Here is a 20,300-nt window from a genome sequence, read left to right as displayed (position 1 = left end):
ACTTACAGTGAACTCATAATGAAGGAGAAAAGTGAAGAGAAGACGGTTGACTATAATGTTCTGCACCTCGTGCCAGTTCCAAAATCAGACAGTCCCTCGCCAACAGCCCTGGCAACAACCGTCATATGGTGCCACTGTGCGCCAGATCCTTCAAGATTACGTTGTTTTGGGCGTGCGTCGGGAAAAAGAAGTAGAGTGGATCACCAGATTTGATTCTTAAATTCTTTTATTTCATATGCATGGGTTAAAAGTTCCTTACAGTCCAACCAACGTGTTTCGTTCTCTTACCGAGAACTTCATCAGGGCTTTAAAGTATGTAGAATCTCCAGAATTTCCTTACTAGCTGCCTTCTGTGCAGGGAGAATTGTGGAGCAGGGTTCAGACGTGTCCCAAGAAACTCTCTATAAAGGACCTATAAGCAACGTCTGGTATGTCGAATATTTATAGGTCGAACATCCACGGTATAATATCAAATTGTTGCCAGAAAACTTTCTTTAATATGGAAAAAAAATAACTTCAATCTGTGCGCCAAGGGAGGATAATAAGCCTTCTTGAGTAATATAATAAATAAAACAGTGATCCTCAGTGCCTCAACCAGACCTCGTCATGGTTGACTTAAGTTCAACAGATAAAAACACTGTTAATCAGTACTCCTTGTTTTGTAAGTGCATGTATCGCAGGGAACGTTCCCATAAGGCAGTGTAATGCATATGAAATGATTCAATTCCGTGCTTCATAATGAAGGAGACTGCATGGAGATTTTACTGGTGTACCCCTGGCTTGACTAGGCCGGTGCGCAGCAGCTGGAGTATGGGACACCTTGCTGGTTACATGCAGACACAGGTGTACCTGCATGTGCAAATGTGTAGGGGCTGCGCAGGGGAGATTCCTGGCGTGCGCAGTCCAGGAGCAGCTACAGAGTGAATGATGTGGCAGGACTTATGCAGAATTGGGTGGTGACATAGAATAGGCTTTATACCCTGGAAAGGAACATGCCAGGGAAAGTCAGTGTGTTTTACTGTGTTTTTCACTTCATTATTCCCTTATGGAAAGGTGAAACCCATGGCTAGAGTAACTTCCACAAGGCCTACAGATTCCAGACACGCACTAAAGTACAGAGTAGCGGATGTGAAAATGAGTATTCTGCAGAGTCCAAAGTCATATTTGTACTGCTTTTGGGTCGTCCAGAAATGTCATATTTCTCCGAGTCCCTGGCTGGGGTTTGGCCCTGACAGGTTAGATTAATGACCTTTCTTCCCCGAGTGAAGATCTTCCCTCCAAGGAGAAAAGATAGGTGGAGCTACAAGCCAATCCATCAACTGCTGTCGCTGGGTGCCAGGCACCAGGCTGCACCAAGGAGGGCAGGCAGTGAGTGGGGAAGGAGTTTGGTTTCAGACGCCATGTGGCCAGAGACACTGGACGGCACCATTTTGAACAAACCCAGAGGTGGACAAGAAGGAGGGAGCAGGGGAAGGGAAGTGAGGTGTCGCTGTTTGATAGGACACACAGAGACTTCCTGCCAGCCCCCTACTCCACTTTTAAAAAGTGCTTGCACAGGAAGAGAAGCTCTCTCTGGGGTGTGGTCTGCTGAGGCGAAAGGTGCTGGAGCCTGGTGCCATGGGCAGTTGGAAGGAGGACACCCCTGACTTCCCAGGCCCCTAACAGCGCCAGAAGAAGAGCCCAGGAACAGTGCGCAGAAGAAGAGGCCTCTGCGCAGGGAGAAGAGAGGCATAGGGAGCCAGTGAACACCACTTCCTGCGGAATGCACCCTCTTGGAGACCCGGAGGGCAAAAGAGTGCTCCCAGTGGTGGGCCTGAGATATGGCCCTCGGAAGGTAGGCGACCTTTGACCCCTAAGAAGACCGACTAAGCGCATGGGGCTCCGCCGCCCGTCTCAGAGATGCCCCTGAGGTGAGTCAGGTCCCTGGGGCTGCTCCCCCCCCTCTTCCCCCCCCCGCGCCGTTGTGCACCCCGTTAAGATAACACCCTGCGGGAAGCCAGGAGCCCACCCTGGCCCCCGCTGAATCCTGTGCCGGGGATCGCCGTCGCGCTCCCCGTGAAGAGATGCAGTAGGAGGGGCCTGTGAGCCCAACTCCGGGCCCCGTGTGAGGAGGCAGGGGCGGGTGGTGCCGTAGCACCCCCCGCAAAGAAGATGGGAGTAGGGGCCCGGGACCCCATCTCCGGGCCCCATAGTGTCCAGGATGGGGGGAGCACCTTTGCGCCCCCCAAAGATGTCAAGGGGCCCGTGACCTCATCCCCGGGCCCCGAAACAGAGGAGGAGGCCGGTGGAGTGCCGCCGCACTCCCCCCGAGGTATGGAGAAGCTGGGGAATCCTCACGGGTCTGCCTGCCGGAGTGGTTAGACCAGTACTGAGTGGCCGGCTCCCGCGGCAGCACGCGAGGGTGCTGGCCGTGCGGGGAGCTGCCGGGGCAGGGCTCCCTTGGCGGGGCTCCCTTGGCGGGGCTTCAACGCATGGGCATGCGGGGGTCCTGGAGGGGACCGGGACCCCCAGGATGAACGAGAGAAGCGCCAGGGACCCGGGTGGGACATGGCCCCCGAAAATCGGCGGATCGGCCGGGGGTGGACTTCCCGAGCCGAATTTCTTACCTGGGGGTCCGGCTCTCCCCGGCACAGCGGGGAAAAAGGAGCAAAATCGCCCCATAATGCCTTGCCAGGTTTCCAGGTATTTGGAAGCCTGCTATTCTAGTGCGAGGTGGGTCACCCTCAATGATGAAAATGTGTGGAGAAGCGCAGCCAGACTGGACAATCAATTATTGAGTGTTATTCTTGCGCACCTGCAAATGGCGATTACTAGTCCACACCACCTCCCTTGAGTAAGCCTCAGACTGCTCTGCAACGCTACCCTTCGAGAGTCAGGCGCTGCCCTAGGGTGTTTGGTTCCCAGTGAAGGACACATGTGTCATGTTGTTTGTGCAGGCCTCACAGATGCTGCCTCGTTTTCCAACACTTGTGCGCTCATACCAAGCTGAACAGATCTATTCAGCAGCCTGGTCCAGAATGCCTGAGATCGGACAGCTGCTGCTGAAATCTTCACGCTATAAGGAATCACCATGAAGGCTGATGGTTCCTCTCAAAATCTTTCCCTTACTGGATTTTATTATAGCCAGCCATGAGTGGGCTTGCAATATATCAATTATTTTTATTTTTTAAATACAGCACTTGAAGTTTTCAGGGCAGCCCACAAATCTTTGTACAGCACTTTTGGAGCGAGGACGCACCTGCCCCATGCAAGTGGGAACTCGTAGTGCAATCGAAGGCCCGTCCTTAGTGGGCGGATGATCTTGCCCGTGGTTTTGGATTGAGCGCGCCACTACTAAGGCTGCCTGCAGCACAGCAGGAAATGGAATCAATCCTGCCTAGAGTGGGCCAAGAGGAAGGCATAGACTGGTCTGAGGGTGATGCAATACTAAGCTAGGGAGAGAAAATGACAACCAACATTAGCAATAATTAAAAAGACCTTGACACAGTCCCTAAACACACAAGGAAAAAAATAACTTTTACCTGGCTCTGAAGAAAAATGATGGGTCTAGTTTAGGGTTTCACTTTGGTTTTTGGCCTGTGTTTAGAATGTTGATTGGGTGAACTCCTGTCCTACTCAGAGGCTGATCTGACTTCTAGTCCTTGATGTTACTGTTTAAGGCTTCTCTGTAGCTAATAAAAGAAAGAAACTGCATGTTCTGAGCCCCTGGGTCCTGAAATAGAATTCTGTTTTAATTAGTGGGACCATGATCTGGGATTCATGAGCGTTGGGCCATAAAACCCCTAAGGCTTTCCTTCAGGAAAGGAAACTGGGCAGGCTTCGCTCATTTCTGGATATTCCACAAACGTGTGTGGACACAGAGCTGCAGAGAATGGAGAAATGACCGAGGCTAAGCAAGACATTCGAAGCCTTATATCTGAATCTCTGGCAAGCGGTCAACTTTTATTCAGAGGTTTCTTATACAATGTCCCAGTAGCCAGTATCTGCAGCTGCCTGAAGGGAGAGCGCATTATAGAAATGCACTGTTTTATACTTGTCAAAACAATATTGTGGCCCAACACTCTCTGGCCTGCCTTTTACTTGCCTTGTTAATGTAGCTCGTGGTGATTTGTGCACTGTGTTAGACCAACTCCGCCTCGTTGAATAGCCAAATAATAATAAAAAACGTCGTGTATTTTTCCCAAAAATGTATTTATGATGAAACTTTATGTATTAAAAATAATTTGATTTATAATTGTGCCCGTTTCGTTGGGCTCGGGTGGGCACAGATAGTGTCTGTGACATCTACATGTAGAAGCATCCTGTTGTGCCTATGACAATATTTATGGCAGCGCTCTTCATTTCAAGCCTGGCATCTCTTACTGCAGAGCTATGGTTTGTTACATCACCTATAGAAGAGCTGTGGGCCCTAAATATCTGTTGATGGTTCAAAAATTCATCCGTAACCTTAGGTGTGACCCAGTGGGATAGAGAAAATAAGAACCGCTGTGGATCGTTAGTTATGGTGCACCAATCTAACCATCGGGAGTGTACACCCTGCGGACATTGAGATCAGACGGAGACCATGATACGTTTCTGCCTTGATATGTGGAGCAGTAGTTTGCAGTCTCTGTGTCCCGGAAGTGAGGAGTCTCGTCATAGTGCTGTGCACTTGAGCTGGTGTTCATAGTGCTTGAGTCGGTGTCTCGTCAGAGCAGCACCCTTGTCATGTTCATAGTGCAGTGCTCACCAGCCGGTATCTGCGGATAGTGCAGTGCGCTTGCGTTCATAGTGCAGTGCTCACCAGCCGGTATCTGCGGATAGTGCAGTGCGCTCGCGTTCATAGTGCAGTGCTCACCAGCCGGTATCTGCGGATAGTGCAGTGCGCTTGCGTTCATAGTGCAGTGCTCACCAGCCGGTATCTGCGGATAGTGCAGTGCGCTTGCGTTCATAGTGCAGTGCTCACCAGCCGGTATCTGCGGATAGTGCAGTGCGCTTGCGTTCATAGTGCAGTGCTCACCAGCCGGTATCTGCGGATAGTGCAGTGCGCTTGCGTTCATAGTGCAGTGCTCACCAGCCGGTATCTGCGGATAGTGCAGTGCGCTTGCGTTCCTAGTGCAGTGCTCACCAGCCGGTATCTGCGGATAGTGCAGTGCGCTTGCGTTCATAGTGCAGTGCTCACCAGCCGGTATCTGCGGATAGTGCAGTGCGCTTGCGTTCATAGTGCAGTGCTCACCAGCCGGTATCTGCGGATAGTGCAGTGCGCTTGCGTTCATAGTGCGGTGGTCACCAGCCGGTATCTGCGGATAGTGCAGTGCGCTTGCGTTCATAGTGCAGTGCTCACCAGCCGGTATCTGCGGATAGTGCAGTGCGCTTGCGTTCATAGTGCAGTGCTCACCAGCCGGTATCTGCGGATAGTGCAGTGCTCTTGCGTTCATAGTGCAGTGCTCACCAGCCGGTATCTGCGGATAGTGCAGTGCTCTTGCGTTCATAGTGCAGTGCTCACCAGCCGGTATCTGCGGATAGTGCAGTGCGCTTGCGTTCATAGTGCAGTGCTCACCAGCCGGTATCTGCGGATAGTGCAGTGCGCTTGCGTTCATAGTGCAGTGCTCACCAGCCGGTATCTGCGGATAGTGCAGTGCGCTTGCGTTCATAGTGCAGTGCTCACCAGCCGGTATCTGCGGATAGTGCAGTGCGCTTGCGTTCATAGTGCAGTGCTCACCAGCCGGTATCTGCGGATAGTGCAGTGCGCTTGCGTTCATAGTGCAGTGCTCACCAGCCGGTATCTGCGGATAGTGCAGTGTGCTTGCGTTCATAGTGCGGTGGTCACCAGCCGGTATCTGTGGATAGTGCAGTGCGCTTGCGTTCATAGTGCAGTGCTCACCAGCCGGTATCTGCGGATAGTGCAGTGCTCTTGCGTTCATAGTGCAGTGCTCACCAGCCGGTATCTGCGGATAGTGCAGTGCTCTTGCGTTCATAGTGCAGTGCTCACCAGCCGGTATCTGCGGATAGTGCAGTGCGCTTGCGTTCATAGTGCAGTGCTCACCAGCCGGTATCTGCGGATAGTGCAGTGCGCTTGCGTTCATAGTGCAGTGCGCCTGCGTTCATAGTGCAGTGCTCACCAGCCAGTATCTGCTGATAGTGCAGTGCGCTTGCGTTCATAGTGCAGTGTTGATCGGTTATTGTGTGTTATGTATCACTAGGGAATACCGTGACTCCCTACATGACACTGGTCTGAATTGTCTTCTACTGTACCATGTTTGAGAGAGGGGGAAGAAATGTAATGCATTTACCACTTCATGCCTCTGACTAGGCTGGGGAGATTAGGCCAGGTTACTCCCTGCAGTTTGAGCTCTCCAGAGCACCGACTCTCCTGTTCCCCACACTCTTTATATGTTGGAGTTTGGTGTCTGTGGAACAAACCTGAAGATACGTTGGCAGATGTGCTTGCCTGATGCACCTGCCAGCTTGTGTATTTGTACCTGCCACTGCAAGTGTGTTTTCATGTGTGTTGTGTGGAAGTGCTTCATTTTCCTAACCGGGACATGCCACCAAAAATGGATGAAGGCCAGCTGGGTTTAGGAGTGCACGAGCTACCTCCGTGAGTTACTTGTCCTTCTGTGTCAGAAGCATCTTGTGTACTTGGACACACAGCGAGGTGTAACGTGGCACAGCGCGGGAGCTCGTTGTGACTGCCTAAAGTCTGCTTGTGAACACACAAACTTTTCATGCCTTGTGAACTGTAATGTTTCACAGCTAATCATTGCTATGTCTTCTGTCCTTTCTAGATTTGGTGCCTAAAGGAAGCAAGGAGGAGCAGAGAGATTACATATTCTATCTCAGTGTGGCCAATTACAGATTGAAGGTAATTGCATCCGGCGGGGGATCGGAGACTGGGGAGGGGGATCGGAGACTGGGGAGGGGCTGGCGGGGGATCGGAGACTGGGGAGAGGCTGGCGGGGGATCGGAGACTGGGGAGGGGCTGGCGGGGGATCGGAGACTGGGGAGGGGCTGGCGGGGGATCGGAGACTGGGGAGGGGCTGGCGGGGGATCGGAGACTGGGGAGGGGCTGGCGGGGGATCGGAGACTGGGGAGGGGCTGGCGGGGGATCGGAGACTGGGGAGGGGCTGGCGGGGGATCGGAGACTGGGAAGGGGCTGGCGGGGGATCGGAGACTGGGGAGGGGCTGGCGGGGGATCGGAGACTGGGGAGGGGCTGGCGGGCGATCGGAGACTGGGGAGGGGCTGGCGGGGGATCGGAGACTGGGGAGGGGCTGGCGGGGGATCGGAGACTGGGGAGGGGATTGCGTGGGGTCGGGGAGGGGCTGACGGGAGATCGGAGACTGGGGAGGAATGCTGACAATTCAAACATTCTCCCCCAGTCAAAAGATCTGGTTAGATTCATTGTTCTTTTGCCCACTACGCCGCCCCAGTTTAGACCTGGCCATATGCAAATCAGCCTTGACCCTGTGCCTCATGGGAACAGTCCAGCACGATCTGCCAAAGCAGGTCCTCCCTGGACCGGAAACAAGCATCCTAGGACGACAGACAAACCGGCCTTCTGTCCACAGCTGGCCATCATCCTGTGTTTGCAGGCTATTCTCAATGGGTTACAAATTGCGCTCTGCTTCATGAATATTTACGAGATAGGTCCCTTGCGACCCATTTGAGAATCGCAAACAGTGTCTCAGACACTGTTGTACATTCCATTTTGCGGGTCGCAAAATGGAACGGTCCTACATCTGGCCCCTGGTTCACTCATGGCGCTGTCATATGGGCAGGAGCAGTAATAACTCCCAGTTCATCTTTAATATGATGTGGTAATGCACTGCCATTTACAGATAGCATATTTTCCATTGAAATGGGCCTAAAACGTTCCCACTAACCTGTAGTTTCAGTGATAATGGTGCATAAACAATGTTTGAAAATTGCGTTTCAGAAACGCATTTAAAATTCACATGTCACCAAGTGTTCGAATTTGTTTTGAGCCTTTACCCAAAAAAATTCACCACAGAATTACAAAAATGTATTCATAACTAGTGAAATATATTTGACCTGTTTGAACAGTTCCCTAATGTAAATGTGTTTGTATTTATATAGCGCCTTCTACCCAGAGGTCTCGTAGCGCTGTATTCATACCGCTGTGGAACCCATCCTGGCTTTCCCTGTGAGGCGTCCACTCCTGGGCACCCCCAAGCGCTGCTGGGCCGTTGTGGAGATTAAGCAAGCCATTGCCCAGAGTCAGAGTGGGACTCCATGATTGGAATAGGCACAGAGGCGAGAATTATCAGGTCTGTGGAGATTGAGTCCAAGAGCCGCCGAGGCGGGAATTGAACCCTGGTCCCGGGCCAGTCCTCTGCATCAGCGTCTGCCGCTCTAACCATTGAGCCACACTTCTCCACTTACCTATTTTAGTGTTTTATTATAAAAAGCCTGACATCTTACACCCTTTCATTTCACATGCTTTGCACAGTTCGATTGTAACACAGTTCACTTTTCAAACTCCTCTAACTTCAGTCACAGAAAAATAAATGTAGAAAGACCAACTGACTTTTGGCCTCTGTCACTGAAAGCAGCAAATGTGACCAGATAAGATGTAACTGCATTTTTATTGCTCTTTCACTTTCTGAGCAATAAAGATGCCTTTAAATCGTATCTTGTCACATTTGCTTCACTTTCAGAGACCGGTCAAAAGTCAGTTTGTCTTCCACAGAAGTCAGAAGATTTTCAGCTCGCCAGAAAGGGCGAGTAGTCCTTAAAAAAAGCTTGTCCTGATTTCATCTTGCTCTGCAATGCAAGTGGGCAAGTGGATTTTTCGAGCCCTGCATAACAGTAATCCTTGTCTCTTTGGGAAGCATAGTCAAGCACTTAAGTGAGTATTGGCCAGTCCACCTCAGGGAACTGGTTTTTTATTTACACAATATTTATTTAGTAAATTAATTTGAGTTTCGGTGATTTTAGGTTATGGTGTGAAGGTAGGTACATTGTTAATGGTCTAAAATGTCTCCTAAATAGAAAGTCTGAGAGGTAAGTCATCATTGTTTTCTTTCAGGTATATGATAAAGCTCTAAAGTACGTCCGAACACTCCTGAAGACGGAGCCTAAAAACACACAAGCGTTGGAGCTTGAGAAGCTGATTGAGAAAGCAATGCAGAAGGGTGAGTATGTTCGGACTCAACCTGTGATACAACAGGAGCCAGGCTATATACGAGAGTCCTTTGCTATTAACCCTAGTTGAATGCTTAAATAAGGTGTCTTATGTCCTCCATGCGCAGCAGCTGGTGGTGTGATCTGGGCAACTGCAGAGTAATTTCAGGTGTTCTTGTTTGGGAGAAATTCCTTCTGCTAAGAACTGGAACCGCATCCAGGCAAGCATCTGCACAGGAACTTGATGTGTGAGAAGCGTTTGCTTTGGCAGTAGCATGTGATGTAAAGTAAATACCACACATTGACAGACCTGGGGTAAGCCACGAGCAGCAAGGGGCCGCTGCAGAACTCTCCCCGTGCCAGCAACTGTTTTTGAGAAGCTTCTGAATATTGCTCTCTCTGCAATTTAAATGGAAATGGGATTCTGGATGGAGCGAAGTTTGGCTTTAGAAAAGCTCATAGTACAGAGTCAGCAAGGGTAGTGGGTACCAAAGAGATGTTCCATCATGGACAATGGAGGTAAGGCTGTGGTGATCCTAATGGACCTATACGCAGACTTCGATACCGTGAGCCATTCTGTCCTGAAGGAGCTCTATTGTAATGCCCTTTATCTGGGCATTCAGCTAGACCTATTCAACAAACTTCAGAGGTTGCAGAACGCATGGGCTCGTCTCCACAAGAACATTCCTAAGTTCAAGTCAGTCTCTGAGGCTCAGTGAAGCTCATTGGCTCCCAGAACAAAAGAGATCCTTTAAAGCACTGGGCGCAGCGCACAAAGCTCTCCATAGTACAGGAAGGGGTATCGAAAGAAAAAATGTCATGGTATGCTCCAAGATGATGTTTGCGATCTGCAGTTTACAAAACAGTGATGGTACTCAAAATGTACACGCTATCCTGTAGTGCTGGGAGCTTTTTCTACTCCATTTCCTTGCTCCCTCTATAGGTTCATTAACTTTGCTTTTCACAGTATAGTATCTTGCAGATTTGGGTGCGCAGCTCAAAAAGTCCAACATGCCAGTGTAGTTGGAAAAATAACTTCTTTATTCCCAAAATTCATTCAATATAGACAATCCAGCCAACGCGTTTCATTCCCATATTGGGAACTTCCTCAGGGTGAAAAAGTTTTTTGTATCACATGTACAGTACACTTCGAAATGGATGTCAGTAGCTAGTGATAAATAATAGCCGATTTAAAGCTGGTGTTTCTTAACATAGAACAAAATTCTCCTTTGTACTCCTGTATATGGAACACATCTGTCCTTCCTCGTAATCAGAAGGACAGATGTGTTTACGAGGCTGAGGAATACCTCTTTTCTACTAACTATATATGGGCCACGGTGCAATACACTATAACCTATGCAGATTCTTTTGGAACCATTTTTGGTGATGCAAAGAAAGTAAAGAGGTATATGATTTCCGGCATACGGACTCAGTCACTATCCATCTTTGGAGTGTCCTGTTTGATCGTAGCAGGTGCATCCCGATAGAGCCAATTCTAGGTCGTTTATCTCTTCCTGTGGGGGCATCATAGTACAGTTGGGCCCCTTTTTTCAGAATTCCAGTGAAATTTCTTCCTGTTATACACAGCTAATACCTGCTCATCGATATTTTCTCGTGGGGCCACCTCACCATACTTGGACCCCTTGTTTCCAGATATCCAAGTCAAGAGATTTATATAGCACGCTACATACCCAGAGGGTCTCAAGTAACTTGAAGAAGGGTGGGGAATTACTTGTCGAATATCCAAGTTTTAAGTTGCTTTCTGAATGCTAGGTGGTTCTGAGTAAGGCGAAGGTGAGTGGGAAGTGAGTTCCAGGTTTTAGCTGCCAGGTAGGAGAAGGATCTACCTCCCATGGTGGTTTTGTTGATGCGAGGTACAGTGGCAAGGGCTTGGTTGGAGGATCGTAGCTGGCGGGAGGGGGTGTAGAAGGACAGTCGTGTGTTAAGGCATTCGGGTCCAAGTTCGTAAAGTGCTTTGTGTGCGTGGGTTAGGAGGCGGAAAGTAATCCTCTTATTGACGGGGAGCCAGTGGAGGTTTTTCAGGTGACCAGAGATGTGTTCTTTACGCGGGATGTCTAGTATGAGCCTGGCTGAAGCGTTCTGGATGCGTTGGAGTTTTTTCTGGAGTTTTGCGGTGGTACCGGCGTATAGGGTGTTTCCGTAGTCCAGGCGGCTCGTGACCAGTGCGTGGGTGACCGTTTTTCTAGTTTTGGTGGGGATCCAGCGAAATGTTTTTTTGAGCATGCGAAGAATGTTGAAGCAAGATGAAGAAACAGCGTTGACTTGTCTGTTCATCGAGAGTGAGGAATCCAGGATGACGCCCAGGTTCCGTGCGTGGTTCGTCGGGATGGGTGCTTTTCCAAGGGCCTCTGGCCACCAAGAGTCATCCCAGGCGGAGGGGGAGGTGCCTAGGATGAGGACTTCTGTTTTGTCTGAGTTCAGTTTCAGACGGCTGTGCTTCATCCACTCGGCTACTTCTTTCATTCCTTCATGTAGGTTGGTTTTGGCAGTGTTAGGGTCTCTGGTGAGTGATAGGATCAATTGAGTGTCATCAGCGTAGGAGATGATGTTGAGGTTGTGTTGGCGTGCGATGACCGCGAGGGGGCTCATGTATACGTTGAAGAGGGTGGGGCTGAGTGAAGATCCTTGTGGTACGCCACAGATCACTTCAGTGGCCTCTGACTTGAATGGTGGGAGACGGACTCTCTGGGTTCTTCCGGTGAGGAACGAGGTGATCCATTCCAGTGCTTTTCCTTGGATTCTGACGTTTGAGGCGTTGTAACAAGGTGCTATGGCAGACTGTGTCGAAGGCTGCGGAGAGGTCGAGGAGGATGAGGGCGACTGTGTCTCCATTGTCCAGTAGAGTTCGAATGTCGTCTGTTGCTGCAATGAGGGCGGTCTCAGTGCTGTGTTTGGCTCGGAAGCCGGACTGTGAGGAGTCGAGGGATTTGTTGGTTTCGAGGAAGGCGGCGGGCTGGTTGTTGACAGCTTTCTCAATGACTTTGGCCGGGAATGGAAGAAGCGAGATGGGGCGGTAGTTTTTGAGTTCGGTGGGGTCAGCTGTGGGTTTTTTCAGAAGGGCGCTGAGTTCTGCGTGTTTCCAGCTTTCCGGGAAGGTGGCAGAGTTGACGGAGCAGTTGATGACATCTCGGAGGTGTGGTGCTATGATGGAGTCTGCTTTGTTGAAGATGTGGTGAGGGCATGGGTCTGTTGGGGATCCTGAGTGGATGGAGTTCATCAGGCGGATGGTGTCCTCAGTGGAGATTGGGTTCCAGTCATTACGGATGTTCAAGGGGGTGAAGGTCCTGCAGAAGGTTGGGTGGGTTGGTCTCCGGGTCGGTTGTCGAAGCTGTTGTGGATGTCTGCGATTTTGTTGTGGAAGAATGAAGCTAGGGAGTCGCAGAGGGCTTGAGAGGGGGTGATGTGTTTGGGGTTGGCTGATGGGTTGGTAAATTCTTTGACGATGTTAAATAATTCCTTGCTGTTGTGGGCGTTGTTATCTAGTCGGTCTTTGAATGCAGCTTTCTTGGCAGACCGGATTAGTTGGTGGTGTATGCGGGTGGCGTTTTTGAAGGCGTCCCTGGTGCTGGTGTTTGGGTCTTTTTTCCAGGCCTTCTCGAGGGAGCGACAGAGTTTCTTGGATTTCTTAAGATCATCGTTGAACCAAGAGGCGTTTTTGCTGCCTAGTTTGCTTTGACGTTTTTTCAACGGTGCTAGGATGTCGGCGCTGTTGGATAGCCATTGGGTGAGGTTAATGGCTGCTTGGTCGGGGTTTGAGGAGTGGGTGGGGGGGGTTTAGAAGAAGCGATGAGGAGATCTGGTCGATGGTGATTTTGTTCCAGTTTCTTCGCAGAGAGGGTTGAGGATGGTTGTGTGTTGTGGTCTTATTGTAGATAAAGTGAACGCAGCTGTGGTCCGTCCAATGAAGAGCTGTGGTGTGACTGAATGAGACATGTTTGCTGGAGGTGAAGATAGGGTCGAGTGTGTGACCTGCAATGTGGGTGGGGGTGGTGACCAGTTGTTTGAGTCCGAGGTTGGCGAGATTGTCCAGAAGGGTGGTGGCGTTGCTGTCATTGCTCTTTTCCAGGTGAAAGTTGAGGTCTCCCAATAGGATGTATTCCTCAGAGGGGAGGGCGTGTGGGGTGATAAAGTCAGTGATATCGTCGCTGAATCGTGCACGGGGTCCTGGAGGCCGGTAGAGGAGGGTGCCTCTGAGTGTGGTCTTGGGGTCGGAGTGGATCTGGAAGTGAAGGTGTTCGGCGCTGGCAAGGTTGACGTCTGAGCTGGTTGAGATGCGGATGGAGTTCTTATGGACAATAGCGATGCCTCCTCCTGTTTGGTCGGTGCGGTCCTTACGGATGATCTTGTAGCCTTCCGGGATGGCAATGGTGATGTCTGGGGCTGATGAGGCGTTCATCCATGTTTCTGTTAGGAAGGCGACGTCCGGGGAGATGGTGTCTAGTAGATTCCAGAGGTCGATGGTGTGCCTGTGGACTGAGCGGGTGTTGAGCAGGATGCATTGTAGGTGGTTGGGGTCGGATATCTGTTTTGTGTTCGTAGATGAGGAGTTGTTCTTGCTGCCGTCAAACTTGCAGGAGTTGCAAGAGAAGGGTCCATAGGTGTGTCCAGGAGCGGCTTGGACGCAGTTGGGGGGACGGCCGGGGTTAAGGGCTAAGAGGGTGGTGGCGTCGTACGTAATGCGGGGGGGGTGGGTGGTACGGGGGTCTGGCGTTGGGCGCGGTCCAGGCACGGACGGGCTTAGACGGGCTTACCTTTGGCGCACCTTCGGCGCGGCCGTAGCGCGTGGACGCTGCGCGTTGATTCATCTGGCATAAATCGAGAGTGGAGGGGGCGGAGTGTGGGAGGGTCAGCTGGGAGGCGGTAGCAGGGGAGTGTAGGCGGGCCAAGGGGTCAACAACAAACAAACAAGATAACAAAATGGAGGATGGCACGTGAAATGGGGGCAGATAACTATAAGGCGAAATTGCTGTAAATAATGCACACAGTAAAGCAGCACTAAATATAGAGTCACTGGCGGCAGAAGTTACAATCAAAACACATAACGTTGCGCTTCAAAGTGAATTAGCATGCGAGGTTCGGCGCTGTGTCAAGTCAATGCGCTATTATTTTAAAGTCTATTGCAATCGCGACCAGAGCGCTGTGTGTACGATACCAAGGCCAAATCGTCAGAGGCGCTTCAGGAACGAGGATAGCAGGCAGATTCTGTGGCCAGGGAGCGTGGGGGGAGCGACCTCTTAGAAGCAGATCCAGACGAAAGTTCTTCTTTCATATACAGGAGTACATAGGAGAATGTTGTTCTATGTGAAATAACACCAGCTTCAAATCGACTTATTTATCACCATCTACTGACATCCGTTTTGAGTGTACTGCACATGTGATACAAAAAACTTTTTTGCCCTGAGGAAGTTCCCTTTAAAAAACACGTTACCCACCCACTACGCCGGCCACATGCTTGACCCCATCTTCTCCAGCAAGCACATCACCTTCAGCCACTTCACCGGACTACACTGGGCAGATCACAGCTGCATCCACTTCAACTTCAGGAGAACCACGACCCACCACCACCCGCAACAGGTTCCCCGCAGAAGCTGGAGCAAGATCACCGCCGACCAGCTCACCACCTCCCTCAGCCAGAACCCTCCCACCAACACGACGGACCCCAACGAAGCAGCCCGCAACCTCACACAGTGGCTCACCAACTGCGCCGATGACCTCGCACCACTGAAGAACCCTCCCAGCAGACCCGGCAGCAAGAAAGCCTTGTGGTTCATCAACAACCTCAAACTCCAAGAAAACCTGCCGCACCCTCGAGACAGCCTGGCGCCACGACCAGACAACAGAAAACATGACAGCCCTCAAGTACGCCACCCGCAAACACCACCAGCTGATCCGCACCACCAAAAGGACAACATTCAAAGAACGACTGGACAACAACACCCACAACAGCAAGGAACTCTTCAGCATCATTAAAGAGCTCTCCAACCCCAGCGCCTGCAACAACATCACACCCTCGCAAGACCTCAGCGACTCACTCGCCTCGTTCTTTCACCGCAAGATAGCAGACATACTCAAAAGCTTCGGCGCGCTGACCACGCACCGAATCAGCGCCCCCCACCACCACCCTCCGCACCTGGACCTCAGTCAGCATCGAAGACACCTCCCGCCCGATTAACACCATCAACTCCGGCTCCCCAACCGACCCCTGTCCACACCACATCTTTAACAAAGCCGACTCCATCATCGCACCCCAACTCCGAGACATCAGTAACAGCTCCTTCGCATCCGCCACCTTCCCGGAGAGCTGGAAACATGCCGAGCTCAACGCCCTCCAGAAAAAACCCACCGCGGACCCCACGGACCTCAAGAACTTCCGCCCCATCTCGCTCCTCCCTTTTCCTGCCAAAGTCATTGAGAAGGCCGTCAACAAACAACTCTCCGCCTTCCTCGAGACAAACTGATCCCTCGACACCTCGCAGTCTAGTTGCCGAGCAAACCACAGCACCGAGACCGCCCTCATCGTAGCTACCGACGACATCAGGTCCCTGCTCGACAACGGGGAAACAGCTGCCCTCATCCTCCTGGACCGCTCAGCAGCCTTCGACACCATCTGCCACCACACCCTGATACAGCGCCTCAGCAACACTGGAATCCAAGGAACGGCCTTGGAGTGGATCATCTCGTACCTCGCCGGTAGAACCCAGAGAGTCCGCCTCTCCCCGTTCCGATCCGCGGCCACCGAAGTCATCTGCTGCGTTCCGCAAGGATCCTCGCTCAGCCCCATCCTCTTCAACGTCTACATGAGCCCCCTTGCAGCCATCGCACGCCAACACAACCTTAACATCATCTCCTACACTGACGACACCCAGCTGATCCTCTACCTCGCCAACGACCCCGCCACCGCCAGAGCCAGCCTCCAGGAAGGAATAAAAGACGTCGCGGATTGGATGAAGCTCAGGCATCTCAAACTGAACTCTGACAAGACGGAAGTCCTCCTCCTGGGACCATCCCCCTCTGCCTGTTGACTACTCCTGCTGACCCCCTGCTCTGGGCACCGCCCCCAAGCCAATGGACCATGCACGCAACCTGGGCTTCATCCTGGACTCTTCCCTCACGATGACCAAGCAAGTAAACGTCGTTTCGTCATCCTGTTCAACACCCTGTGCATGCTCCGAAAGATCTTCTGGTGGATCCTCACCAAAACCAGGAAGACTGTCACCCAGGCCCTCGTCACCAGCCGACTGGACTACGGGAACAACCTCTACGCTGGAACCACCACCAAACTCCAGAAAAGACTCCACCGCATACAGAAGCTTCGGCACGACTCATCCTGGACATCCCCCGTCACGGCCACATCTCTACCCATCTGAGAGACCTGCACTGGCTCCCCGTCAACAAGAGGATCACGTTCAGACTCCTCACCTACGCACACAAGGCTCTCCATGACATGGGCCCCAAATACCTCAACAGCCGCATCACATTCTACACACGCACCCGCCAGCTCCGATCCGCCAGTCTCGCCACCGTCCCACGAATCTGCAAAGCCACCGCCGGAGGAAGATCCTTCTCCTACCTTGTGGCCAAGACATGGAACTCCCTCCCCACCCACCTACGGCTGACCCAGGACCATCTCTCCTTCAGGAAACAACTCAAGACCTGGCTGTTCGAGCAGTAGCGACTCTTCCCCCCCCCCCCCCCCCCCCCCCCCCCCCCCGCCACCCCCCCTAGCACCTTGGGACCCTAGCGGGTGAGTAGGGCGCTATACAAATTTGCTTGATTTGATATCGGGATGCTACAAATTGGGTGGCAATTTGATGATCGCCTACTTAGTCATGTTGAATCTTGAAATTTTAGTTGAAATGATGCCCAGACACCCTTTTCTGTGGTGTTTGCTCGGGGAGGCAGCCCAGCCCTGGGTGCAGAGCTCCAGACCCTGTGAAGTATTTGGTATTGGATGCACAAAACCAAGACCAAAAGCAGCAAAATAAAAAAAAAAAAACGAATCTGCTACGAATTCTGAAAAAGTAGCCCACAACGCACACTAACCAGTTGGGCTGGGCACAGGCAAGATGGAGTCGGGCCTGGCCATGTACTCCCAACCCTCTGCATGACAGGGCTGTTTGCAGACGGTTTGGGTGGCACAGGGATGGCTACTGGCCAGGCCCTACCCAAACCCAGCCAACTGTGTTAAATGAGTAACCGTTTCTGTAGAGTGATATTTAAACACAGAAGATATTTTTGTAGTCTATGATTTGATATGGACCCTTCTGTTCTTCGTGGCCTGGTTCCTTAAGATACAGAATGCATGCAACGCTGTGCTCTTCCACAGCATGTTGTACTTTTCTTATTAGTTATAGAAGGAATCTGTGAACTGTTTTTATGGATGAAAATATCTTCAAATCTCACCTTTTGTGAGTTGCATATATATTTGTTGCCTTTAACTTAACCCCTTCCATGCTGGGCCGATTCTGCTTGTGTGCTAGGCTTTTAAATAATTAATGGCTTTATGACGGCCCCCAGCCGTCATAAGCACACGAGCACCGTGATGCATGACGGATGGGGGCAGTCATCAGCATGGAAGGGGTTAAGCGGTGGGTGGTTTCCCGATCAGTAGCCTTGGTGTGTTGTCACAATAAGTCCCATTTTAAGCCTACGTTCCCTTAAGTGGTGCCTTTTTCTATGTGTGGTACCTTATGTTTTCATCACCTGTGACAATTTGTTGCTAATTGTCTGGATTCTTTTCTCTGCAGATGGTCTCGTTGGCATGGCGATTGTTGGAGGGATGGCTCTAGGCGTGGCTGGCCTAGCGGGCCTGATTGGACTGGCCATTTCCAAGTCAAAATGAATCCTGCCTAGCACTGCTCTGGTGTGTCTGCCTAGTGCCCTGAAGCCCTCATGAGCTGCCCCCGGGCGCCCTGGAGGATGCTGCTGAACTTAAAACTGAACTGCTTCGTCTCACCGCTGATTACTTTATAGCACTGCAACTAACTGGGCAAAGCTGACCTTCCACCGTACAAATGAACTCCAGTCGAACCTTCCACCATATTAAGTGAGAACCGAGAGCCTCTGGTGAAGCCTGTGCTCTGCGCTGTGGGGTGAGCCGAGTGGGGGAGGAAGCGCTGAGCCTTTCAGTGCTGATCAGCTCTGCTTCTGGCAGCTTGGATGGTTTGAAACTAGATGGTGAACAGTAGACACACCTTTTAATAGAGGGCACTCCAAGAACCGCTGTTCCACGCATTTGAAGCCTCTATTGGCGTTTTACAGACTGTGATATGTTCTTGTGTTGTCCTTGCCTCTGGGCTCAGCTTCATTAGGCAGTAGCATAAAGACAACATAGTGGCCTTTTCCCTTCCAAACTAGTTATTTATTATAGAACATCTAAAATGAGTACGAGGCACTAGTGTAAACTGCGTTTCAGTGTAGGTTAGCGCCGCATGTCATGCTCTATGTAATTCTTTAGTAGAATAGTCGTCGACTTAAGGATTTGTTTAGTACATCAATGTTGGGATGAACCTTTTAATGGCACACTTATGTAAACGGTCAGGCTTTTGATGGGCTTTGACATGAAAATGCATTGAACGTTTAATAAAGTTAGCCCTTTCAGTTACAGCAAGATGGAGGAACTCCCTAAAAAGCGCTCGCTAGTGTGAATTCACTCTGGGAAGCTCTTTATCCATTCCATGTGCTCCAGATGAAAGAAATGAGCTCTGAGCCCTCTGCCCTGTTGAATACAAAGGTTATAATTTGGAAACCGGTGTAGACTGTTTCTCTGTATTGTTTACTTTGCGATGCATTGGAGAAAAGAGATGCAAACTTTGTTGTGTTGCAGTCAATTGTGTAATCAACAGCTCGTGTGCATTTCTAAATCAGGTGTCCAACATTGGTCTGTTGAGGACCGAATCCGTCCTAAATTTCATGACATCCATGTAGCACATATGAAAGTAAACCAGAGCATTTACATATTGAACTATCATCCTAAAAATGAGACGTGAACTCGCCCCTCCTACATAAGCAACTCTTAAACCAGTAGTGAATTATCTGCAAGAGCCAGGTCAGCAGCGATGTCCTCTTAGTTGGTGCAGTTAATCTCAGTTGTCCTGTTGAGGTTAATTTTCTAATCACTGGTGTGCTGCTCCCTTGGTTGTCCCTGCTCGAGATGTTCACACGTTGCCTCATGTCATGGATCAAGAACCTTCTTGTTTAATTGTTCTGAAACCTTACTACATTGATGCTTTCACTCAGTGGGTGGACGAGTGATCAAACCAGCATAGCTCCATACAAGATGTCTACAGAACCAACTTCAATAAAACCCTAAATGCATTCTTTGTGACTGTTGACCCTGCCAGTCCACTGAAGTAATCTTTCTGCTCTGCTTATTTTGTCTGCCATACACACAGGCTGCTGCTGGTATGATTTCATTGACATTACTGTGTTTCACTCTATAAAAGCCAAAGTTCTGAATTTTTTTCTTGAAATTTAATGAGCCACGTCTTGGGTTGATTCTTTTGCACCGTACAGAAAGAGTTAACACCAAATGTCAAATTAATCTTAGCAAGCAAACTCCTTGATTAAATCAAAAGTAGCCTCCTTGTTAATCCTGCAAACACCGTTGCCACTACTCTGCAATTTGAAGGTGGCGTAATGTTGTGGCACCACATTTTGTGCTTATCTCACCGTGGAGCCAATGGTAATAACTGTAATAGAGGGAGTTCTTAGCACTCCATTTCTTACGTTTGTCATTTTCTTTTAGCTGAGTTAATTATTTTTCTTTCTTTTGTTTTAATTCTAAAACAAAAAGCTTTACAGTAAAAAATGTAAATAAAAGTTATATTATTTGAACATGTTTCTGTTTTCTTTTTGTGTCCTAGATAAGTGTTTTAGGACTCATAAGGGAAATGTAGTTTGTTAAATTGTGGTTATTTATAATAACATAATATAAAACCAAACACTCCATGCATCCGCGTATTAAGCTTAACTTCTTTCAAAAGGCAGACTTTACCTTACTCCAAAATAGTGACTGCAGTTCTGAACATGTTTTGCAGTCTCTTTGCAAGTACTTGCATCCACCTAACCCTGGCTCCTCTCTTCAATGTCTCTCCCTCGGCCAAGAATGTCCTGCAGCAGCAGGGAGGGCCAGAGACAGCTTCAAAAGAAGTAA

At 50.3% G+C, this 20,300-nt stretch overlaps 1 protein-coding gene across 1 annotated transcript in view; it reads left to right on the top strand.

The window, feature by feature from the left end:
• The window catches only part of FIS1 (fission, mitochondrial 1), a 37,289-nt gene extending 17,308 nt beyond the window's left edge, over nucleotides 1-19,981 (top strand). The window contains exons 3-5 of the mRNA XM_086946265.1: nucleotides 6,768-6,844; nucleotides 9,030-9,135; nucleotides 17,893-19,981. Coding sequence (XP_086802391.1) covers nucleotides 6,768-6,844; nucleotides 9,030-9,135; nucleotides 17,893-17,987 — 278 coding nt within the window. The 3' untranslated portion in view covers nucleotides 17,988-19,981. The remainder of the gene's footprint in view (nucleotides 1-6,767; nucleotides 6,845-9,029; nucleotides 9,136-17,892) is intronic.
• The last annotated feature ends 319 nt before the right edge of the window (nucleotides 19,982-20,300 follow it).

Source organism: Lissotriton vulgaris, chromosome 12, assembly GCF_964263255.1.
Source record: "Lissotriton vulgaris chromosome 12, aLisVul1.2, whole genome shotgun sequence".
In the NCBI taxonomy this organism is placed as follows: domain Eukaryota; kingdom Metazoa; phylum Chordata; class Amphibia; order Caudata; family Salamandridae; genus Lissotriton; species Lissotriton vulgaris.
Note: the sequence above shows the minus strand (reverse complement) of the source record. Positions and strands in the feature narration are given on the sequence as shown.